Raw genomic sequence first — 18551 nt, forward strand, 5'->3', positions numbered from 1 at the left:
TTGGACTCTGGGAGGGCTCACACCAATGAGCACTTCTCAGAAGCCCTGCTGCCAGTGCCCCTGCCTCCTCGGTGAGCCACAGCTGCCCCCCACCTCGGCAGGCAACCCTCCAACACCAGCAGGTAGGTCTGGTTCAGTCTTCCATGGGATCACTGCTCCTTCCCCCTGGGTCCTGGTGAGCACAGTTTTTTGTGTGCCCTCCAAGATCGAAGTCTCCATTTCCCCCAGTCCTGTGGAGGTCCTGCAATCAAATCCCGCTGGCTTTCAAAGCCTGATTCTCTGGGGATTCCTCCTCCTGTTGCCGGACCCCCAGGTTGGGAAGCCTGATGTGGGGCTCAGAACCCTCACTTTGGTGGGTGGACTTCTGCAGTATAACTGTTCTCCAGCTTGTGAGTCACCCACCCAGCATTTATGGGATTTGATTTTAACGCAATTGCACCCCTCCTACTGTCTCATTGTGGCTTCTCCTTTGTCTCTGGATGTGGGGTGTCTTTTTTGGTGATTCCAGTGTCTTTCTGTCGATGATTGTTCAGCAGTTAGTTGTAATTTCGGTGCTCTTGCAAGAGGGAGTGAGCACATGTCCTCCTACCCCGCCATCTTGATCCTATGACACACACCTTGTCTCAAAGGCCACTTACGGCTCCTTGTAAGTGGTCTTTGAGAGCCTTAGTGAGGCCAGCAGCTCTCAGACCAAGAGGCTCCTTACCCTTGCATGTGTCAGAGTCAACTGGTCCCGTGGAAGAGCGGACGTCAGCTCAGATTGATGGTGTATTTGGGGACTAAAAAATGATCAAAAAACTCAGATATTGCTAACAGAATAAAATGTTATGCAACAATGATACCGAACTTTTTTATTATTTGGGATATATAGTTGCTGATTGAACTTAAATTATTTCTTAAAAAGACAAATTCAGAAAATTTACTGTGTAATTGAAAATCGTTAATTTTTTTAAATGCTGGGGCATGATCTCAGCCTGTCTTCTGTCTTTCATCTTGAAACTGGAATTCTCTTTTGTCATATTTTAGTTACCCCTCAAAGCACCAAACCCATTAGATATAAATATAGATTAATAAATTCATAACATCACTTCAAGGCTCTGAAGGCCCCTGGAACCACATCCCTTCAGCCTCCTCCCCAAGTCCCACACTGCCACCTGAAGGTCACCATGCCATTGCATGGCCGGTGACCTGACCAGGAGCCGTCACAGCCCAGAGCTTGTACACAACCCTCTCAGAGACGAGATGACAATCAACAATTACCTAATACATATTTGGTAGTATATATTAACACATAGATGTAAAATATAGAAAAATGGTCCAATTAACCGGTTTGCAAGGCAGAAATAGAGACACAGATGTAGAGAACAAGCATATGGACACCAATTGGGGGAAGCGGGGAGGGTTGGGGGGGAATGAACTGGGAGATTGGGATACCAAATTGTACACTCTAAATATATGCAGTTTATTGTGTGTTAACTGTATCTCAATAAAAGTTCTTAAAAAAAAATTACCAATTACATAAAGAAGGCAAAGCCCATGAAGGAGACGCAACAAAGAACATACCCCAAGGAAACTGTTCACATAACAATCAGGAAAAAACCATACAATGCACATATTAACACCATCTGAGGTAAATGGTGAAGCATTTCCTTGTAATGAAAACAGGTAGTTTTGGAAGATCCCATTAGGGAACTTAAACAGGGAAATGTGACAGTCAAAAGTTAAACAAAACCCCCCATAATACACATAGAGAAGCAGACTGGACACAGGTGGAGAATGTATTTGTGAACCATAAAATCATGCAAAGAAAATACCCAGAATGCAGCACAAATGAAAAATATACAATGTGTAAAAGAAAGTTTAGGGATACAGAGGATCGATTCATATATTTCAATATCTATTTAATAGGAATCCAGATAGAGAGAATGAAGAATAGTGTTTTGATAAAATTGGTAGATAATTTCTTAGAGCTTCAAAAAGATATGAATCTTGAAATCAAAAGAGCTCACTGATTTTTTTTTTAAGTTCACACTTTAGAAAAATCATAGTGAAACTTGAAAATCAAAGACAAAGAGAAAACCCTAAAAATTAGGTAAAGATAAATTAGCTACAATGAATGAGAATTCAGCTGACATCTGACTGCCCATAGGCAATATCCAATGCAAAGAGGCATTAAAATCTGAGTAAATGTAAGCCAGAACCAAGAATTCTACCCTTATCCAGGCTATTGTTAAGTCAGAGCAAGAAAAGACAATCCCAGACACATCAGGTCTCAGAAGGTCCTCCACCATAGAAGTATTCAATTTTGCACTCTGACAAAAAGAAAGATAAACCCAAAAGGAAGACTGCAGGTCAAAGGATAAAGAGTCACAAAAGATGTGTAAACATCAGCTATTCAGATAGCTTATCTCAAGAGCAATTGTCCCTGGTGAGTGGAAAGGAGAAAAACAAGCTGCCCCACCCCATGCAGCCAAAAGCACTGGCTCTTTTGAGGCTCAGCTCCCTCAGCCCTCCCGGTTCCTGTCCAGGTGGAGGGCTGGGGTCCCAGGTCAGGCTGGGGCACAGGGGCCTGGGATCTAGAAACCTTCCTCCCAACTGGGAGCCAGAACTAGAGTCTTCTTCTCAGAGTCAGGATGGGTAAGGCTCTGACACATAGGTTCCCTGATTAGAAGAGGAATGGTGACTTTGACCCTGGAGAGCATGTGTGTGTGTGGGGGGGGGGGGGGGGGGGGGAGGCGGTGATGAGGAGAAAGAGGCCACAGAGGCCCCCACCACAGGGAGAAGACCTGAAGACCCCTACACCAAGCCCAGTCAGCATGGATCTCCTCTTCACAGACTTAAAATCTGCCCATGCTGCAGAGACTCCAGATATTTGGAAGGTGGCTGGTGGGTCAGAAGTGATAAGCAGGGGGAGAGAGAAACAGATCGCCCAGATTGTGGGATACATCTGTGAAAAAGGAACCCAGGCCTTTGAGATCCCAGCCAGCCTCCCCCTACCACCGCCTGTCCCTAGCAGCTGCCAGGCGCTCACGGGCCACCCCCACCAGGAACACACACGCCCCTGATAAATGGATATGCCCTCTAGACACGCCCCTTTAGCTTCTGGGAACGGTGAGACTATTTGCAGGAGGTGGCAGCTGTACCGCTGATAAGAGAATGTGACCCAATTTAAAGAGCAAAGATGAGTAATTAGCAGGAGGACCCCCCAGCTGGAGCCCAGCCAGGATGGGATATCATCCCACAGCCTTAAGGAGGCTGAGCAGAGAAGGGTGGGGAGCCATGACGGGGAACAGGGGAGGCCCGAAGTGCAGAGGGATTAACAGGCAGGACCATGGAGTTAGTGACCCAGGCTGGCAACCCCACCTGGTGCCCCTTTATTCTTGATGCCCTCAGCACCGCATCCGGGAGCTGGGCAGTGGGGGGTGGTCAGGGCTGGGGCTGTTTGCAGGAAGTGTGGATTGGGTGGATGCATCTTTGCTTCTGGTCTCAGTTAAGGACGGTAGCCTGCACCTCGGCTCTCACAGCGCCCATCCTGTTGAGAGACTGAAGACCTGGGCCCTCTGAGGTCCTTCTGTGTTTGCCGAGGGCCCTAGGGCTAGATTCTTGCCTGATTCGCTCTACACACTCCAATGGCAATGAACACTGCTCAGGTGTGCCCCACATCCCCCAGAGCCCTGGGAGAGACATACGGCCCCACCTCCTCCCGGAAACACATGGGAGAAGGCCCCTGCCCCTAATCCAGGCAGCATTCCTGCAGGAGCATTCTGGGTGGGGGACCTCAAGGCAGATCCCAGCGACGTAGAAAGCAGAAGCCCCGCAGGGTCTACCACCCCTCCTTCTACCAAGCCCTGGTCTGGAGCCCGTGGTCCCTCCTCTGTCCCGCCTCCAGCCTGGGTCAGCCTCCAGCCCTGTCCCCAGCCTGCCGTCGGTCCAGAGCCAGCCGGAGGGCCTGCCGCACGGTCTCCACATTGTTCAGAACGTTGTATCGACTCAGGGCCACCAGCCGCTCAAACTCCTGGGGCTCATAGGTGAAGTTCATCATGCCATAGGGGGTGTCTGGCCCGTTGATGACAAAGTCCCCATAGGCCTTCTCCTCATCCGTTTGTCGCTCCACACCTGCAGGGGGACGTGGAGAGAGGCCAGGCTAGGGTACTCTGTGGCCAAGAGTCCAGAAGCCCCCCCTTCCCTAGGGCATCTGGCTGGTTCCGTGGGCTCCGCTCGGGCACACATCTCAGCTCTCTCGCCCACCCGGAGGAGCCGGGCCAGCGTGCACGCTGAGTCCAGGAAGCTGTGGCCAGCTTGCGGCCTCCAGGAGGCACGCCTGGGCACACTTGTGGGCACAGCACCCCATCACCACCCCAGGGCTCCCCTCACCTGGAGCCAGGTGCGTGCGGAAGGTATGGTTGACCAGGGGGAAGTGCAGCACGATGGGTGAGCGCAGGTCCTCGGCCTTGCCGAACAGGTAGCACTCACGGGGGTCCTTCAAGTCCTCAGGGGGCACCTCAATCCGGGGGAAGGAGATGCCTCGGTCCAGGCAGTACTTTTCTGTCATCTGTAAGGCCTGGGCAGGGACACAGACCTGTGAGCTTCTGACTCTGCCTGAGGCCCCCTGACACACACACGGGCCCAGGCTTTCATGCCAGCCCTGCCTCCCGCCAGCTGAGTGACTTCAGGCAGCACGAACAGAATCCACACCCAGGTGTGGAACCTGTCCACCACTCCACAAGGCTTGAGGGAGCTGCTGATAGAGACTCCCTGAAGGGGACACTGATGGCTCTGTTATTACCATAGTAACGAAGTGACAGCGGACCTAGACCCAGGCCCAGGTAGGAGCAAGGAATCCTATCAGGAACAGCAGGGTCCAGAACAGGGGTCTTCTTTTCACCAGGATAAAGGCTCCTGAGCACTCTCTTTGGCCTCCTCTCCTGACTCCCACTCTCCTCCATCACCTCAGTAACCCTCCTCTTCCAAGTGGGGAGACCAGTGCTGGTAACGGTGTTCACAAGGTGCCTGCCCACCGCTCAGAACCCAGGCCCTCCTCCAAGGGTGATCCCCCAAGGCCCAGCCAGGCTCCCTTAGCAAAGAGCCCCCCCCCCCAACCCTGCACCTTACCTCAAAAGGGGCATCCAGGGAGTAGTCAAAGGACAGAATGAGGTCCACGGCTCTCTGCGGCTGCAGGCTCAGCGGGAACGGAGAGTTGATGGCAAAGCCTCCGTCCACCAGGTACAGACAGTCCCGCATGGGAGTGAGCTGGTTGGGGAAGGCATCCGGGTGCGAATCTGCACAAAGACAAATGCTTGCTCTTTGCGGCAACCCTCTTCTCGTCTCTTTGGGAATGCCCCTCTGTCGAGAGCTCTCCTCTTCTGACAGCCACGGGGTGTCCCACCCCAGCCCCCGGCCCTGCGTCCCAGCACATTCATCACAGTCCTCCCCCCCCCAGCCCCTGGTGGGCAGCAGGGGCCCCACCCCAACCCCCGGGTCAAATGCTGGCACTGGCCCCAGTGAGCCACAGGCACAGGCAGCAGGTGGGACCCCACTCAGAGCAGCACCCACCTTTCCAGGCCACAAACTCCCTGCCAGACACATAGTCCCTGTGCAGGCAGAGGCCCCGGGTGAAGTTTGGGTTCTGGGCCGAGGTAAAGCGGTAGGTGCATATGTCCAGCACAGCCCGGGAGAAGGACCCTTGCGGGGTGAAGAGCCTGGTTCGCAGCCTCTCTGGGTCGTGCAGCTGGAGCTCCTGGCAGTCGTCTACGTGGGGGTGGGGTGGTGAGATACAGTGAGAAGTAGCACCCTCCTTTGTCCAGTGGTCCTCGCATCTCGGGGCAGCCCCCTCTGTCTCCTCCCCACATCTCCCCTCCTCCCCCACCCCCACCTCCCAAGCTTCTGACCACTGCTTCCCAGAACCCATTATAAATGACTCTTTCTTTCATGTTCCCCATGTTTTGAAAGTTGCCTACGACGCTGCATGTATTACACAACATCACCTACCCTTAAAGTTTGCATATGCAACTTCCAATCAGAATTTCACCCATAAACACCCACTGAGCAGTTATCAGGCGCCATGCTGGCCCGCTGTGCAGGGCACAGGGGTGCAGTGGTGAACAGGGCCTGGCCCTGGCCCTCCAGGGCTCACAGCCTACTTAGGGCAGAGTCACATAAAGAGGTAATAAATGGTGACAACGCCCCGAGGTAAGGACAGCATGGGATGTGCGCATGGTTCTACGGGACCTTGGCGGTCAGACCCTCGATCAACCTGGAGGGATGGAGTGGAACAGAGACGCTCCCTGACAAAATGATGTCTGAGCTGAGCTTTAAGAACAGAGCAAAAGTGACCCAGGGAAGAAAGGTGGGAAAGGTATTCTATGCAGCAGGGAGCTCATGGGCCCTTTAAGGAGCAGGCTGAGGAGGAGCCCTGAGGTCCCACCGAGTGTCAACCAGCCCAGTGGCCCTGGGATGAGTTCATCTAATTGGAGCCCAAGCAGAGAATTAAAGGCACAGGCTCATCACGGATCACTCACAACTCCCATTAGGTTTTCTGACATGGGCCCTCCCACCCCTTGGCCTCTCTGTAGACACATGGGCATCCCAGAGACCCTAAGCTGGAAGTCATTTTCTCAGTACTTCTCTGAACCAAATGTGACATCCGAGTCCTTCACTGCCCCCTCCCTCATTCCTCATGCCTCTGTTGCTAGAAAGAGGTATTGGGGACTGGGGGGTGGGGGTTGGGGGAGCAGGTTCTCTGTCCGCACCTGTGGTGTTGACATTGCCTCTGTACCAGTGCAGGAAGCCAAGGCCCGAGCCAGCGGTCTTCAGGAAGATCTCATCCAGGCTGGCCGCAAAGGCACTGCCCCACATACCTAAGGAGAAAGACAAAGTCCCCAGCCCTCACAACTCCTCCACCCGATATCAGGGCCTGGCCTGGCGCCTGCCCTGCCCCCAGTCCTCTGGCCTAGACTCACCCTGCAGGTAGCAGATCCGCGACTCGGGTCGGAGCTGCAGCAGCCGCCCCATGAAGAACTCTGAGCCAAAGAGCTCGGTGGGCACATAAGCACCATACTTGGGGAAGCCGACCTCGTGGGGGGTGAACTCGCACCACTCTGGGGGCCCGAAGTGAAGGGAATGTCACCAGGGGCTTCCCACCAGGACCCCATGGTTCTCCCCGCCCTCGTGCCTGAGCAGGAGGCAGTAAGCCCACGTGCGCCGAGGCTCCCACCTGTGCCCTGACAGCCCTGGCCTCTGACACCCTCCCACCGACCACTGCCTCCACCTGCTTCCTAGGTCCCCAGACCCAGGCACCTGCAAAGTCTTCCCCACTGATGTTGCTGCGGACGTTGACGCTGGCGTAGATGGGGTAAGGGTTCTGGCCCTGGCTGACCGCCTCCTGCTGGTCAGACAGCTTGGCAGGATTTTTCTGGTCAGGAAATAAAGGAGACCACTTGGCCTTTTGGGATTTCCCTGTCGCCATCCCCATGGCCTGAGGTCTAGCGCCCTGAGGGATGTGGCATGCCCATAAGACTTTGGTTGCTAAGGCCAGCGCTCTAGAGACAGCTCTCTAAGGGACAGGCTTTGGGCTGCAGCAAAGGTGAGGCCACTGTGGGGTTTGTGCAACTCCAGGGGCTTTGGGAACACCCTCCTCCATTCCTTCCCATTCAAGAAAGCATATCAGAACCCAAGGGAATCAAGTGACGTTTTTAAAGGAATAACTGCAAATCCAATCTACTTTCTTTTAAAAAGTAAATCACTAGAAAACATGTATTCTTTTCTTAGAAATTACTTTCACAACGGTTAGCCACACATCAGTGGGCTAGACCCCACAGGCCCCCAGGGCTGAGAACCTCTCTTATCTCTAATCTCATCTCCCAGTGCATTCTGGGCCTGCAGGTCTAGGAGAAGCCTCCAGGTGGCATGAATCATGCCCACTTGACCAATGGGCTAGAATGCCATTCTGCCTCACCTGCTGGTTGGAATTATTTAGGACATTTTCAAAGCACACCACTAGGGCTCGACCCCTCACCAACCAAAACCAGTATCTCTGAAAGTGAGGCCCAGGCATGGCGTTTTTGGAAAGCTGTACAGGTGATTCTAATATGCAGACAGACCTGAGAACTGCAGACTACACTCTCCCTCCCCAGGGGTTAGAGCCAAGGCAAGATGAAGTGTGTCAGCCCACCCAGAGATCCCACCCCTTGCCTCCAGGGAGCTAAGATCTAAAGGATAGGTTTGCAGATCTCAGACCTTAGCCTAGTGGTTAAGACAGAGCTAAGTGCTGGTGGGGCAGGGTGGACAGGAGCCACATTCATTTACTGCTTGCTCTTCTCTTACCTCCTGGTACAGAAAATATTCAACGAGAAGGCCCCAGAGGTCGATGAGGGAAGCGCTGTAGCCATGGCTTTCCCGGATCCCCAGTTCCTGGGCATAGTACTGTAGGCGTTCCGTGGACATTGCCCCCATTTTACTGCTGCAAACCCGAGCCTGGGCACGCTCAATGGGGCCCTGCAAGGCCACCTGGGACCAGGCTGGGTCCTTGTAGAGTGTGGAGATGCACCTGAGCATGAAGGGGATTAGGGACAGGGGAGCACAGCAAGGGGAGAGAGGGATGCAGATGTCTGTGAGTCACCCCTCCTCCCCCATCCCTCGCACCCACTGGCCTGCACCACCCACTCAGAGGGCCCTGGGGACTCCATCCCTTCTGGCCCCTCCTAAACCCTCTGGATCCCTGCCCCTCCCCACCAGATCACCAGGTCACACCCCTGCCTCTTCAGGGCTCTCCTTTATTTTGCCCTGCCCCTACCTCACTTACCAGGTGGAGCCAGAGACTCCACTCAGGTAGGTCACAGTGTCCAGGAGGCCAAGCTCCTGTAGCCCGGCCAGGCTGCCATACAGGGAAGACATGGCTCGGGTTCCACCTCCCGAACCCAGCACGGCCACCACAGGCACCTGGGCACAATAATAATCATGATAACATCTCCCCCCACTATTGTTCATATATGATTGCTCAGCATATCAGGTGTTGGTCTAAGAGCCTTACTTGTATTATCTCACTGAATCTTCAAAGAAACCCAATGGCATCCCCACTTTACAGGTGAGGCACAGGAAAGTTAGATAATGTGCCCACAATCATACTGTTAGTAAGTAATGGGCGGTCAAATTGAAGCCATGTAACCTCAGAGATGGCTCTTGACATTATACCAGGAAAGCATGTTCCTGGGGGTATATTGGATTCACTCACAACAGCTAAAGCAGGGTTTCTCAACCTTGGCACTGTTGGTAATTTGGGGCCCGATAATTCTTTGTTGTGAGGAACTGTCCTGTGTGTTATAGGACGTTTAGCAGCATTCCTGGCCTTCACCCAGCAGATGCCAGTAGCATCCCTCTCCCCTCCCTCGGTTGTGACAATATCTCTAGACATTGACAAATGTCCCCTAGGTGGGTGGGGGGATGAAATTGCCCCCAGTTGGGAACCACAGAACCAGAGTGACAAAGGCTGGCAGGCAGCCTGCTCTGCACCAGACACGGGAGGTGCCCAGATGTCTTTTCAGGATCAGAGGTACCTGGTGAGATCAGACTAGAAGTTTTTGGGCTTCTCAGCTTTTCCACAAAGGTTTGTTTCATTCCACCCCAGATTTTCAGTTGCTTTCCCTGTCCTCCCTTTCTTCCCCTGTCTTGAAAAAAATGCTCCCTGGCCACTGCCCAGCAAGGTCGCTGTCCCTTCAGAGCACTGGAGGAGACAGAGCTCCCCGTAGGCAGATCTGTGCCCTCTCTACCCTCCACCTGCCAAGTGGAGATCAGGCACAGAGCAGGCATTACCAAACGGAGCAGTCTAGGCTTGCTCAGCTTGTCAGCGCTGGGCACAGGCTCTGTCTCCTCGTACACTTGCAGCCAGTATGAAGCTGCCTTTCCTCCTGCCTCCACTTCCAAATCCCTTTGTCTCCTGTTATGTGCTGGGAGCCGTCCGGGGATTGCCTAAAGGCTCAGGCAAGGCCGAGCACTTCGGGAATGGCCTGCAAGGCGGGAATTCAGATGAAGGCATCTTCGGTTCGGGAGAGCTGCAAAGCAGGCATCTTGGAAGTACCGGAGTTCTCCGAGATTTAGTTTCACTATGAGTCTCCTTTGTGTACTTTTCTTTCTAGGAATGATGAGCTCTCTGGGTGAGGGGCGCCAACGCTGCCTTCAAGAATGGTGGCTACCCCCCACTTTCTTGGTGTTGTGGAAATTCTATGGGCCGCAAACAAATCACATGTAGACCCTTAGGGGGCCCGGGTAATGGAGGAATGTTTAAACTTATTATCCCCACCCTTGGGCCATGCTGGCAATTCGGCCGTAATGGGCCATGCATTGTGATCAGGAATGCTGCCTCACCCAATCACAATTATCCCAAACCTCTGAAGTGAGGGTCCGTCAAACCAAAGTTGCCTATAAAATATCCCATGCACTCTTCCCTTATAAGAACGGAATATTACGGGTATCTATGTTATGTCCATGTCCTGTATGTCTGCTGTCACGTAGCATAGAGAATGTAGCTCACTGATTAAGCTTAACCTGCTAACAATGTGTCTGTCACGTCAAGCCTGGGCGCCTGAGAGGCCTGCCCTTAGAGATTGTTATCCTGTGCTCCCCTCCCCCTTGTAACCACTGGAAGGACAAAACAAGAACGGGAAGAACTGATAAGAACTAATGATTACATAGAAGACTCATCACCTGACTAAGGACTGGCCCCCGGCGGAATCAATGGGACATTTGGGGGAGGGATATGGGGCCCCTAATGGAAAAATCCACATAACAAGCTGTAAGATATATAAGACCCGAGCAAAAATTAAAGTCACTCTCACTCTCTCTCTCTCTCTCCTCTGCAACTTCACTGCCTCCTGTCTCTCTCTTTTTTTTTCTCGCCGACTCTACCCCTCCCAAGGGACTCCCTGGATCCTGCCTGGGCTGGACCCCGGCAGTTATGGACTGAATTGTGTCCTCCCCAAATTCATATGTGGAAGCCCCCATGTGACTATATTTGAAGAAAGGGCCTGTAAGGAGGTAATATAGGTTATGCGAGGTCATAAGAGGGGGGCCTTAATCCCACAGGAATGGTGTCCTTGTAAGAAGATGAGGAGAGAGAGAGAGATTCCCACAAACCCCTGCACACGCACAGAGGAGAGGCCATGTAAGGACACAGCAAGAAAGTGGCTATCTACAAGTCAGGAAGAGGCCTTATCAGATACCAACCCTGATGGCACCTTTACCTTGAACTTCCGGCCTCCACGTGAGAAAATAAATGTCTGTCGTTTGAGCCACCCAGTCTGTGGTCTTCTGTTACGGCAGCCCGAGCGGATTAACACACCTCCCTCGTTACCTATGGGGTCCTGACTCTCCCGATGGTGCCCATCAGCTCAGGCAAGCAGACCTGCCCCCTTCCTCCTCCGGTCCCCACACGTCTTAGACACACAGTCCTCCAAGGAAGAGGTTGGATTTGGTCCCAGTGACTCTGGGGTGCGGCTCCTCCATTCCATACCTGGCTGCTGTCAGGAGCCTGGCTCAATCCCAGCACCTGTTGCAGGGCCTTGGACACGATCTGCTTCCTCTTATGCAGAAACTCCTGTTCCCCATCACAAAGGTCAAAGCCAAGACGCAGGTCAAGGTCCCCAGAGCTGCCTCAGGTGGGGTGGGGGTGGCGTACCGGGTGACTGCTCGGTGGAGGAGAGCCTCCAGCCAAACCCATTTTTGCAGAAGCGGACAGATGCACACTCCGTGGAAGCCCTCAGAAAGATCCCACGGGAACCAGAAACACCCAACCCCCAGCTGAGCCCAGCAGGCGGAAGAGCCTCCACCCTGCCTCACCTCACTTCTGCCTTCATACTCACGGCCAGCTCCTGGCCCTGGAAGAGACAAGAGTCCATCCCTGAGCGCACTGAGTGGGACTCACATTGGCAGTCCCGGTTGCTCTGGTAACACTGGCCCAGATGTGGACACCACGGCTGAGCTCCAGACTGGCCTGATCTTGCCCCCCTTCCAGGCTCCCTCCCCTAGACCTTTTTTGGGCATCACAGAGCAGGCAGGAGTCCCTCAGGCACCCAGGCAGAGCCTTACCTCCCCCAGGGCCACAACATGCTGCTGCTCCCGGCCTAGGGCCAGAGAGGAGAGCAGGATGGCCCCCTCGCCCAGCCTGCTGGTCTGGACCTCCAGCTCAGCACTCGGGCCGCTCTGCAGAGAAGAAAACACCCGAGAGGAGGAAAAGGGACCTGGTCCAGGCTGGATGGATTCTATGGTCCGCCCCGTCCCAGGCTCCGTCACTCACCTGCAGGATCATCAGCTTCTCTCCCAGCTCCACCTCCAGCCTGGGGCTGAGCACGGGGTTCACGTGGAAGGTAAATGTGGCTGGGAGGCCGGCCTCCGTGGGAGGCTGCAGGGGCAAGAGCTGGGGCTTCTCGTAGGCCCCAGGCACTGCCAGCCGAATCTGCCTGGAGCCTGGGAGCAGAGGGCCCAGGTGAGTGCCCGGGGCGGGGTGAGAGCAGCGTGTGTGTGTGGCTCGGGATACCAGCACCCGAGCAGCGACTCCCCTCTCCTTCCCCTTGGAAATGCCAGCTCATCTCCCTGCTCATTCTCTGGTACTGTGTCCCACAGGCAACACATCAGGAAGGACGCTCGGGGTCCCATCACCTGCCCTGGTCAGAACTGGGAGCCTGGGCAGAGGGGACACACAGTGCTCAGGGAAGGGCCCCTGCCCAGAGCTTATGGGGCTGATGATTTTGAGATTATTGTATGAAGTATATAGACTATAACTCTATAATAATCACATGATGATGATCATATATTAATTATTACATTAATTTCAACTGATAGTCCCCCTCTCTTGCCCCACTCAAGCTGTGCGCTCACTGCCTTCGGGGAGGTTTGTGACCAGAGAGAAAGCGAATCGGCTGTACGTTGTTTCCAAAGCATAGACCTTGGGAGAACATAGAGGGTTTGCACTGGAAGTAAAAGGAAGAAGTGGGTTTGTGGCACAGGGAGGACAGGCTTGGAGGAGGTGGAGAGAGGCCTGTGGGTCCCGGAGCAGCAGGGCCTGCCCTGTTCCTCCAGCGTTCTGGGGAGCAGGCAAGACCCCAGAGAGAAACGGCTACACATGACACCCAGGGAGAGTAGACCCCAGACAGACTCACGAAAGAGCCCCAGACACCTCAGGAGCGGAGGTCCAAATGCAATGCCTCTCCCTACGTACCCTCCTTGGCACTAAATGAGACCTGGGGACTTGATATGACCAGGGGTGGGAAGGAATTAGAGAAAATAAAGAAAGTGATACTTCTGTCTCATCATGGTTTACAGAATGAGGTTGATAAGGGCTGTTCAGTCAGAAACAACAGACGCTGTGGTGAGGCGACCAAGCGGGCCCCGGCTGTCGCAGACCTGGGCCTGGGCCCGGCTCTACCGCTTACTGGCTATGTGACCTTCAGCAAGTTTCTTCTTTGAGCCTTGGTCTCATGAATTAAAAGAGGATAATGACTGTACCTACTTTATGAGGTTGTTATGAGGATTAAAAGGTAAAATACCATAAAAAGCTCACCCCAGTGCCTGATTCATAGTAAGTGCACGACGTTAGCTGGACAGGACTCAGCCGGTAGGCTCAGACTCCCAGCGCCGGAGGGGACCTCAGCTGCCCTGCCGCCTCCGCTGCCCTCCCACGGCTGGATCCCCTCCTGAGTGGCTGCCCCCTGTGGCAGACTGCGATGGCCCCAGTTCTTCACTTCCGGAGTTCTCACTCTTGGCCACGTGGCCTCAGCGCCTCCACGAAAGAGGCCGGCTATATTCCTTCCCCTCCAACTTAGGGTCAGCCTCGTGCTTGTGTTGGTGAACAAAATGTTAGTGAGTGGCTGTGATGTGACCAAAGGCTTGAAAAGCGCTAGCTTATCTGGCCTTGTGCTCTTGCACCTCTGCCACTGTCTTAAGAACATGCCCAGGGTCCTCCTCTGGTCACAGGAGGTGGGTGAGGACACAGCAGCAGAGCCAGGTCACTCCATCAAGCCCAGCCTAGATCGCCCATGCCCCAGCTGACCACCAGCTGTGTCTGCCACTGAGATTTTGTAGGTGCTTTTTGTAGAGCAGTAATTGAACCGATACAGCCTCTGTGCTTGAATACTTCCAGGGACAGAAATTCATTACTTCCAGAGGCAATCCGTTTCATCCTTGGTCAGTTTTAAGCAGTGAAAAATTAAGAACTTTCTGCCCCAGACCCATCTTCTTGAAATCAGCAGCCCCCAATCCCCCAGGAGAGAAGGCAAGACCCAAGGCCACTGACCAGACTCACCATACTCTTGATGTGAGGCTGTCTCATCCCCTCCAAGGGTGCCCTGGATTCTCAGACAGGGCTGAGCCTGAGGAAAGCAGAGGCCTGTGGGAGCCAGACAGTCCACAGGGCCCTGCACAGGGCCTGAACCAGGATGGAGGGAGGGGTATCTGGGGCAGGGTCCAGCTAACATCCTTCCCAGGGCCTATGCCTTATGAGCAGGGGTCTTCTGTCATAGCCCCCATCCCAGGACTGAGAGGAAGTGGCCCCTGGTGGGAAAGGGGGAGGAGATGAGGGGGCCCTAATGGTGGCTCCTTGGCAGTCTCAGAAGCCAGGGGCCCAGGTGAGCAATGTGCTGTGCAAGGCTGGCTTCTGGGCTATTCCCTCAGGTGGGAGGCAAGGTGCTCCTTGTCCCTGGAGACGCCTCCTCCCCAGCATGTCTGCCCTCTGAGGAGGGGCTGAGTGTCCTTCAGAAGCAAGTGGGCATGATGGGCTCAGTCGTGGACTCCCCAGTCCCCTCCTCAGCCCTGGGCAGCCCCAAGCTGGTCTCCCCTACTCACCACCAGGACCCCATTGGTGATGACTTCAGATGCGGGCGCCTGGCTGCAAAGGATGAGGGGCTCATGGGACACCTGAATCCCTCGAGATGGCTGTTACTATAATAATGTAACCAAAGCATCTGGAAGCGCTTGGGGCGCACTGCAGGGTGGGTCACAGGGGTGGGCGTCAAGATCAGGACATCCCCTCTCAGGCCAGGCCAGGGCAGGACCTAGCGCCGGAGAGCTGGGAGCTGCGGGTGGGCCTCAGAGTGAATGGGAGGGTGCAGGCTCCACCTGAACTCACCTGTTCTCCAACACAAATTCCACCTGCAGCTCTTGGGAATCCTACATGGAGGGAGCAAGAGAGCACCAGTCTTCAAAGAGCTCCCAGAGGGACTTCCCTGGTGGTCCAGTGGGTAAGACTCTGCACTCCCAATGCAGGAGGCCCAGGTTCAATCCCTGGTCAGGGTATTAGATCCCTAAGGCTGCAACTGAAGATCCCGTAAGCGGTAACAAAGATCTGGTGCAGCTGTGTAAGCGTTTTTTTTTTTTTTTTTTTTAAAAAAAAAGAGCTTCCAGAACCTGCCCCAGCCCTGGTCCCACTCAGCTCCAGGGGCTAGGAGGAGAGACCGTTGTTGTGGCTGCTCATGGGGACGCGACAGGGTAGCGGCATCGCCACAAGGAGCTCCGTCTGTTCAAGGCTGTGGGCAGCACTGTTCTAGACACAGAGGATCCAGCAGTGACCGAGACACACGAAGCCCCTGCTCTCAAGGAGCCCACGTGTTGGCTTCACTCAGGGAAGGAGTGTTTGCGGGAAAGCTTTGTGGGGTCAGGGCTGCAGGATGGAGGAGGGTCTGTCCTGGTGGCCCAGCCTGTGCTGACCAGGAGCCCCCTGTGCCAGGGCCTCTTCTCCTGGGGCTGGGCTGGCTGCTGGCGAAGGTGGGACGGCTCACCTGGTGGCTGAGTGGGAAGGTGTGTCTGTGAGCTTGGCCGGGCTTGAGGCTCCTCAGGTCAAACAGCAGCAGGGAGAGCTGGTCACTGTCCAGGACGTCCTTGTCATAGAGGGTGAGCTCCAGGACATTCTGGGGACAGGGCGAGAGTGGGTGGGGGGCTGCTGAGGCAGGGTGGAGGGCAGGCACCTGGGAGGAGCCCTGTCTCCCTCCACAGCCCGGCCCCTCGCGGGCCCCCACCTTCACGGCACCGTGGATCCGGTAGCAGAAGGTCTCGTTCCACTCGGGGTCACTGCAGTTGGCCACCACCCTTGTCTGGGCGGGGCTGGGGGATGCTGTGGGCAGCCACAGTCGCACGTAGCAGTCGGCTTTGGACACTGTAGGTGGGATGGGGACGGGTCTTCAGCCTGCAGCTTGTTGCTGGAAAGGTTGCCTGGAGGAGGCTGGGGCTGGATGGGAAGGGGCAGAGAGGGGAGTGGAGGCTGCCCACGTAGCAAGGTGGGGTGGGGAGATGGTGGAGGGCTGGCGTCCTTGACTCCACCTCCCCCAGTTATACCTCCCATTCAACTAAATGGAAATCCTGCAGCGGCCAGTGGAAAAGAGTATGTGACAGCACAGACCACTGAGTAATTCCCAGCAAGGGCTGATTCAGGAAACAAGCTCCCACCCGGTGTGAGCACTGGCGTGGAAGCCCCTAGGGAGCAGACGGTGACTTCTGGCAAGAGCGGGCCTCACACGCCCACGCAGGCTGGCAGCGCTCCACATGCCAGCCTCAGGGAGGAGTCGGCGGCCTGCACGCGCCCCTCCCCTCCCGCTCCCGCCGCCTGCCCTGGGCTGTGGCCTGGGCTCCCTCACCAGAGAGGCTTCGGTCCCCCCCACCCCAAATACACTCGCACATTTCGGGCCAGCCCTGGCTGAGCTCTGGGGGAGGCCCCAGGGAAAAGGAAGGGAGAACGCGTGGGATTGCGGGTCACTCACGCAGGTCTGTGCCCCAGATATTTCTGGCCCTCAGCACCTTCACCTGGAGGTCATAGTATGGGTGCGTCTCCCGCTGAAAGGACAGAACTCCGGGAACTCAGTTCCAGGAAGCCGGCTGTGGGGCCTGACCTCCCTGCCGTGGCGCCCACCTTGAGTTTCCCACACCCCATCACAGAGCGGCAGCCTGGCCCAGGGTCACTGCTGTCACTATGCCAGGGACCCAGGAGGCCTTGGCGGGGCAAGCACTGGGAGTTGCGCATGGCGGCGATGAACCTGACCTTGGAATCAGTCAGGCTGGGGTCAAATCTAAGCTGCCCTGTGGACTAGCTGAACGGCTTTAGTCTGTGCTTTCCTGTGATGTCCCTCTGCCTTAGTCTCTAAAGTGGGGGTCGTGATGCTGATCGCATGGGGTTGTGGTGAGTTTTAAATGAGAAGTCGTACAGAGCACCCGGCCCCAGTTTTTCACACACTTCACCACTTTGACTGATTGTGTTCATTACACACCACAGACGTGCAGCTGCTGCTGCAGCTGGAGAGCCAACGTGAAGGCTGGAGTGATGTGCTTACGGAGATTAAGTACCAAAACAGAAAACTGTGTGGGGCCCCACCCACCAGCTCCTGACGAAGGCTGGAGACAACCCGAGGGGCGTGAAGGCAAGCCAAGAGTCACTACTGGTCTGACGAGTCGCTAAGGAGATGGCAGCTCGGGCTCAGGAGAGAGAACCGCAGACTGCAGCCTTCTGGGCGTGAGACCATCTCCTCCAGATCCCAGCAAAGAGCCTCATTCCCCGCAAACCCCCAAACACCAACCCCCACTCTATAGCCAGGCTGGGGCATTCCGGGCAAAAGCCAACCAGGTGCAAGTGTCACGTGACCTCACTCTCCATTTCCTTACTGGAGGTGATTATTTTCAAGATTATTATTATATGGCCGAGCTCTCTAAGCTTTACCAGGTAACCTGGAGTGAATTAGTCCTGGCCCAGATCAAAATGCATTCCCAAGGGTTGGCACCCGTCTCCACAGGGGCCTGTGCTCCCAGGAGTCCTCCTGTCCACACCCCCAAAGAGCAGGTACTTTACCTGCCACCTCCTCCACTGAGGTCCCCTCTTCTCCCTCTTCCGCAGCAACACTGCACCCAGGAGGGGCAGGCCCTTGCCTGTCAGCCACCTGGGCCAGAGCGCCCAGAGCATGGCCGGGCAGCCCAGCTCCTGGCAGGAAGCCCTGCCCGTGCTCCTCTGGCTACACCGGCTGCTGGCTCAGGTATGACAGCTGGGGTGGGGAGGGTGGAGCTAGCTGCTCTGCTTAAGCTCACAGTTGGGGCAGGAGGTGGGGTTTGATGTGCTCCAGGAAGTGACTGGAGCTCAGTTTCCTCTAGCAGGAGGGACTTTAGATCCTCTCCAAGTGGATTAGCCCCTAGCACTCTGGTTCCCAAACCCAGCCCCCGGCTATCAAGGGGCTGCTTATCGAAAACATGCCTGAGCCTCACTTCCCAGATGATGTGATGTAGTGGGTGTGGATAGAACCCAGGTGTTCATATTTCCAACAAGCCCTTTAGATGATGTGGGTGGACACAGGTGGTCCAGGGAACAGCAGCCAGAAAGTGCTGCAGCAGGCCCTCGTCATCCCCAGCTATCAGAAAAGCCTAAAACTAACACCTTTCAAGTCCCACCTGCCCTACAGCTCTTAAGCAGAATCATGGAAATCTCTGGTTCCCCACAGTGTTTCATCTGGTCTCAGAAGATGTTTCTAATCTCTCGGGGCATCCCTCATTTATTCTCCAAACACAGAGTGGCTGCTGTGTGCCAGATACCGCAC

General features: G+C 55.1%; 1 protein-coding gene across 2 annotated transcripts; it reads right to left on the reverse strand.

Moving 5' to 3' along the window:
* Positions 1-847: 847 nt before the first annotated feature.
* PLA2G4F (phospholipase A2 group IVF) lies at positions 848-17990 on the reverse strand. 2 transcript variants are annotated; one of them, XM_057723697.1, is made up of 20 exons: positions 17816-17990; positions 16737-16809; positions 15999-16135; positions 15762-15890; positions 15113-15153; positions 14830-14872; positions 14291-14357; positions 12287-12456; positions 12079-12192; positions 11830-11867; positions 11504-11639; positions 8801-8937; positions 8323-8545; positions 7297-7411; positions 6960-7097; positions 6750-6857; positions 5554-5748; positions 5113-5279; positions 4375-4561; positions 848-4116 (listed from the first exon to the last, which is right to left on the reverse strand). In XM_057723697.1, exons 1-20 carry the CDS (start codon positions 17924-17926, stop codon positions 3896-3898), a joined length of 2550 nt encoding a protein of 849 aa, XP_057579680.1. In that variant the 5' UTR covers positions 17927-17990; the 3' UTR covers positions 848-3895. The 2 variants fall into 2 exon arrangements, with proteins under 2 accessions (XP_057579680.1, XP_057579681.1); XM_057723698.1 differs by lacking the exon at positions 6960-7097.
* Between the last annotated feature and the right edge of the window lie 561 nt (positions 17991-18551).

This window comes from Hippopotamus amphibius, chromosome 2 (assembly GCF_030028045.1).
Source record: "Hippopotamus amphibius kiboko isolate mHipAmp2 chromosome 2, mHipAmp2.hap2, whole genome shotgun sequence".
Classification (NCBI taxonomy): domain Eukaryota; kingdom Metazoa; phylum Chordata; class Mammalia; order Artiodactyla; family Hippopotamidae; genus Hippopotamus; species Hippopotamus amphibius.